At 47.1% G+C, this 5,645-nt stretch overlaps 1 protein-coding gene across 1 annotated transcript in view; it reads right to left on the bottom strand.

Moving 5' to 3' along the window:
- Window positions 1-5,645, bottom strand: part of ADCY2 (adenylate cyclase 2) — a 380,993-nt gene that overhangs the window by 13,847 nt on the left and 361,501 nt on the right. Inside the window, exon 22 of the mRNA XM_019631611.1 lies at window positions 4,874-4,988. Within this exon, the coding sequence (XP_019487156.1) occupies window positions 4,874-4,988 (115 nt within the window). The remainder of the gene's footprint in view (window positions 1-4,873; window positions 4,989-5,645) is intronic.

Raw genomic sequence — 5,645 nt, forward strand, 5'->3', positions numbered from 1 at the left:
GGACGAGTGTTTAATCCCACTGGGCCCCACAGGAGCTCAATCAGAGATCCGGTAAGCTCTTGGGGACATTGAAAGAGGAGGCGCCTGGTGACCTGGGGGAGCATTCTCTATGGGGATGAAGATAAAAACCAAGTCTGGGGGTTTCAGTTGGGATGAGCGAGAAAGAAAACAAAGACAGCAGACATAACCCGCTCATTCAAGATGCCAGGGAGATGGAGAAAGGCAGGGGAGCAGCTAAGGAAAAACAAAAACGACAGGATTATCCAACAGATTCACACAGCATTTTAGTAACGGGAGCGAAGGGGAGAGCACTGCGCAGGGTTCTGCAGCCCCGCACTACTGACATGCGGGGGGCCAGCTCTCTGTTCTGGGGGGTCCTGTGCATTGGAGGGTGCTCAGCAGCACCCCAGGCCTCCACCCACCAGTGGTCAGTAGCAGCTCCCCCTTCTAAGTGTGACAACCCAAAATGTCTCCAGACATTGCCAGTTGTCCTCTCGGGGGTGAAATTGTTCCCAGTTGAGACCATTGCACTAAATAAAATAAATATGAATAGAGAAGAAGAACTAAATTTCTGGTTCAGAGAGAAAAATTTCTTCCTTTCCTAAGGTGAATTATATCCATCTATGAAAACACAAATGAAATACTACTGTTGTCATAAATCCATAACTTCAAATTGTGGGAGAAAAACCAACCAATTAAAAAAATTGGAACTCCGGAGCCGACTGCCAGGTAACTTTGGTGGAAATGCTGAGTCATTCCTTAAGGACAGGTACACTTTTCCTTCAGTATCGGAATTTGTTAATATTTCTTGTCTCGTGACTTAGGAGGAGAAGTTGATTTGGAGGCTTGTGCCGTCAGTTGGCAAACATTGTACTCCTTAGTGGAGAGAACACACTGTTAAGTCAACAGGCAGAATCCTGTACAGTAGGAATTACCAGTGTCCTAGCAAGGAGAACAGATTGGCCGCGGGAGAAACGGTTTGCTTGTTGCCCAATCAAGGGGCAGCAAACCAGCTTCGCTCCGTGCTAAATTATCACCTGATCTGTTTTCCTGCAGTGGGGTTTAAGTAGGAGGTTGTATGTGACCTCAGTAATAAACGAAGAGGCTGAGTTCTGGGAATGGGGTTTAAATCCAACGTCAAGAACTCATTTGGGCTTAGTAAACCCTGGAAAAAAATCATGCTCAATTTCTAGAAGAGCTCAGTTCATTTCAGAAAGTCCTTATAGCTGAGCTTTTGATAAATATTTGATGGCTGTAGGAAGCAGTTATTTCTCCTGTGATCCAAATAATTTCTGTTAGCTATCTCCAAATATTTAACTGACTTCCAGCCACACAGCGAGGTGATGCAGTGGGTTTCCTGGAATACATTTTGCAAGCTATTTGTTTCCGAAGTTGCACCATCAAGGAACACTGCTTAAAGTACGTGCATGTTTCCTGAGGATGTCTTCTAATCCAGGGCACTGTTTGGTAGCAGCCAAGGTAATTGTTTAGGCTAAAATGAACACGTGCCTTCTCTCCCGCTTTCCCCTCTCTTCTCCTTCCCCTTCCTCCATCCATCACGTGCTCACTCAGCACCTGCTATGTTGGCGATCGTCTGTCTGACCTTGAAGATTTAGAACTGTCTAAGGAGCACCGCGTTCTCTGCCTGGGGCTCCTGGGGTGGTTTGATCAGACCTCACAGTTCTCCAAAGGATGCCAGTCCTCTCTAAGGTGACCTGATGGCTACTGAATGAAGATCGGCCCCACTCCAGCGGCTCAGAATACCTGACATTCAGGTACCTGTCAGAGAACACGACTGGAACTCACTGCTTCTCAGTGTTTATCAAAACTCAGAGGCATGGAATAGCATTTGTGGGAAATGTCCTGATTGCTACATAGATCCCTCTAGAGTCACTCAACTTGGATTAAGTTGGACTATCACTGTTCTCCACCTGATCTCATTCTACAGAGAACATATTTTATTAAAATGCACATTAACAGACATTCCAGCAAACATCCAACAAGTTGAGTCATTTTCCATGAGGAAGTTCCTGAACGCACTGCTCATTACGGACCCATTGTCATGGTTACCAGGACCTGTTAGCACCTGGGTCAGGGCCCAGGAAGGACCTCACTCCAACCTGATGTGGCCTGGTCTTCAAATATATTAATGAGTGAGTGCTCTGATCTCACCTCATTCACACTGGAACACTGAACATGTGTTGGCTGCTGGACATTTCAGAACACTCAATAGCAATAGTGGGTGGATATATGTCCTAGGTACGTATTTAGGCCTCTCCGTGACTCTCATGAAGCCGTTTCTACCTTTACCCACATGGTGCAGATGGGAGAGGAGAATCCAGAGAGGTGAAGAGCTCCTGGGAGTGGCACACCCAGGCTTTGCAGCCGGGCAATCTGACTCCACGGCCTCCGTCTGAACAACTTTGCCATCCTGCCCTGCCCTGCCCCTCCCTGCGCAGGCATCTAAACATGGTCAAGTTCTTGCTATTTGCAGCTTGTGTAGCATTCTCATATTTGTTCCCACCTTATCCTACAGGCTCCTTCCACTTTTTTTTTTTNGGATGGTGCTATGCACCGAGATGGGGCAAGGACACTGCCCCCTGGGAGAGGCCAAAGGCAGACTCAAAGGCCACGTCAAGCATGGAGCCTAGGCTTCCTTAGAAATGCTGGGAATAACAGGAAAGAGCTGGTGCGTGGGGTGAGTGCAGATATTATTAGTTACTGGATAATCAGTGTCAAGTCGGCACTCAATAAACACCTGTTGAAGGAGGGTCATTCCACTGCTCACAGCAACTTGAAAACACTGTTTACGGTCCAGACCAAGCACACTGCGCTTTGGATGTGAACATGTGACTAGCAGATACCGCCATCATCCCTCCTCACTGTGAATTGCAATATTGTTCTGGTCCATAGTTTGACAATAGAGGGGTCACTTGACCATGTGATAGATGTATTTTTTTAAAGGAGGGTAAATGTGAAAGTCTGAGGACCCCATTTTCCAAGCTGTTAAAATAAAGCCTCCCCAGGGGCAAAGGGAGGTTGAAGTGGGGGATGGGGCAGTCTCCTGCCGCCCTGGCCCTGGTCACCTTGTAGACGGAGGAGCCCAGATAAAGGTCCACCATGCAAGGAGGTGAGAACATATAACACAGAAATGTGTTCAGATGCTGACAATTAACAGGACATACAGAGAAGAGAACTGCATCTGCTCAAGAGACGTAAAATATTTCTGGGTTTAAAAATTCAGAACATATGCAGAGCAAAGGAAGAAAATAGCTCTAAATATCAGGTTTTTTAAAAAGTTGAAATCTGTGCAAGAGAAGTGAAAAGCCAGTCAGATGGAATTTGTTAAAAGAACTACTCCACGTGGACTCGCTTTCAGAAGAAGCAAAATGTGTTGCCAAGAATAACATAAAATGGTCAAAGCAGCTCTTACAAGTCATGAAGGGCTGCAAGTAACTGCACAAACATCAGAAGGCAGCTGTGGGCTCGCATGATGGCCGAACACATGCATTTTGGGGAATAAACATTGTAAAAGGCAAGTAGTCATGAAACATGCTAAAGAATCAATTAAAAGTAAGGAAAGAACTTACTAGAATTTTTTTTTAAAGAAAGTTGGAATTTTCTCTTAAAATTGAATATTCAATTTGAAAAGCTATAGCTATTTCAGAACCTAGGACACTTGTTTGCGAGTTTGGCATTCTTGTAGGTCATGACCCTATGTATAAAGCATTAATTATGAACACAAAATGGACTCTAATAATTCTGATAGCTATGCCAGTCAAAAAGTGATAGTCATGCCAGGGCACCGTGTGAAAGATGTACCCAGGGATCACTCTAATCAGGTAACTCCAGATACAGAGTGGAGTGTGACCACTTGGACGTTTTATGGGACTGCAGATGGGGGCACTGCACCCAGTCTTGAGCATAAGATCAGAGCTCTCTGATGGCCCCTCGCTCAGCCCTCAGCCGATGAGCTGACAGCTGCATCTGCACCCATCCCAGATGGAGCACTTGAAGCCTCGCCTCCTGACCATCTCACCAGCCTGGCCTGATGCCCAACACTACACACCCACCCCAATGCCGAAGGCACTCTCGCTGGACACTGACTCACTCTCTCATCCTTCTTTTGTAAGACTGTTCGCCTCGCCTAACCCTACTGCTTGCCAACCTGTGTTGCCCTCTTGTGTGAAAATGCTCTACATTAATGGTTGGAGGCTCTCCTCTGGCTGGAGCCTTGGTTAACGCCCGTGGGAAACTGAGTCAGTAGGCCTAAATCCATGGCTTTATTCTAATAAAGTCTGACATTGTTGAAAGACACAAATGTGTGTGAGCTGCTACTTTGATAGCCAGGTCCCACTCACAACACCCTAGGAGTGTGACTATTTTAACAATTCTAAGACGCATTAAAAAAATATTTCTTTCCACAGTTTCACTTCTCTGAAGTCTGGATGCATCTTCAAGCCCATGGCGGGTCATAGTTTTATTGGCTGCAGTCCATGAAGTAACGGACTGACTTAGGTCAAGGGCTTGCATGAGCTTCTAAGGATGACTATGGCTTGGGCATGCCATGGCGTGTCCCTGGCTGGAGGGGCAGTGGCAGTGGGACTGAAACCCAGTTCACAGTCTACTTGCTCAACCAAGTGCTTAAAGCCTGGGTTCAACCACAGCAGGTAATTTTTTTTTCCTATTTTGTGCAAAGTGCCTGAGGGGCACGCCACTGCCCGAGCCCTTCCGCCTGCAATCCAGTCCTGCGGCCTAAAGACCATCTGCCGTTGCTCTTATTCAGCATGGCGAGGGTGACCAACATTTCCTGTAAATGCGCCCTTACGGCACACCCTAACACGATGGAAAACCAGGTCTCTGCACAACATACCCACTCGCAGCTTGAAGTCGTTGAAGGAATGCTTGTTGATGGCATCCAGTTTCGCCACGAGCGCAAACGCAAACTCCACCATGGTGCCGATATGCATGTACTGCCTCTCGGGCTCCTGAGGACAAAGAAACACATGCAGTTGGGGGTTAGAGCTTCACGGGCTGGGACGATTCCCTTCGGTCACAGACCCGAGTTCCACGCAGGAGGGAACACTTACAGTTTATGACTGCAACGCACTGCAGATGTTTGTGAGAATTAAATCACATCTCAAGGAAGCCCTGTGTCGAATTCATTTTTGTGGCCATGAGGAGACGCGAGACACTAGAAGACACTGGGTAGGGAGGGCTTACACGGTTTTACCCCAGAAATCGTCAACAGAAGACACCTTTGGGGAGAGGCTGGCTCAGGGTTCTCCATCTGCCGCTCACACCCAGGCTTCCCCGCCTCCTTTTGGCCTTTGGGGGGAGGGTATGTTATGGGCTGATATGTGTTCCCCACAAACTCATGTTGAAATCACAACCCACAGTACATGAGAATGTGTCTGTATTTGGAGGCAGGGTCTCGGAAGAGCTAATTAAGATTAGTCATTGGTGTGACTAATCCAGTATGACAGGTAGCCTTATACGAAAAGGAAATCAGGACACAAATAAACACCGAGAAAAGACCACGTGAGGACACAGGGAGAAGAGGGCCATCTACACGCCAAGAAGAGAGGCCTCAGAAGAAACTAGATCTGCTGACACCTTGATCTTGGTTTTCTGGCCTCCAGAAC

Source organism: Hipposideros armiger, unplaced genomic scaffold (genome assembly GCF_001890085.2).
Source record: "Hipposideros armiger isolate ML-2016 unplaced genomic scaffold, ASM189008v1 scaffold_1018, whole genome shotgun sequence".
Taxonomy (NCBI): domain Eukaryota; kingdom Metazoa; phylum Chordata; class Mammalia; order Chiroptera; family Hipposideridae; genus Hipposideros; species Hipposideros armiger.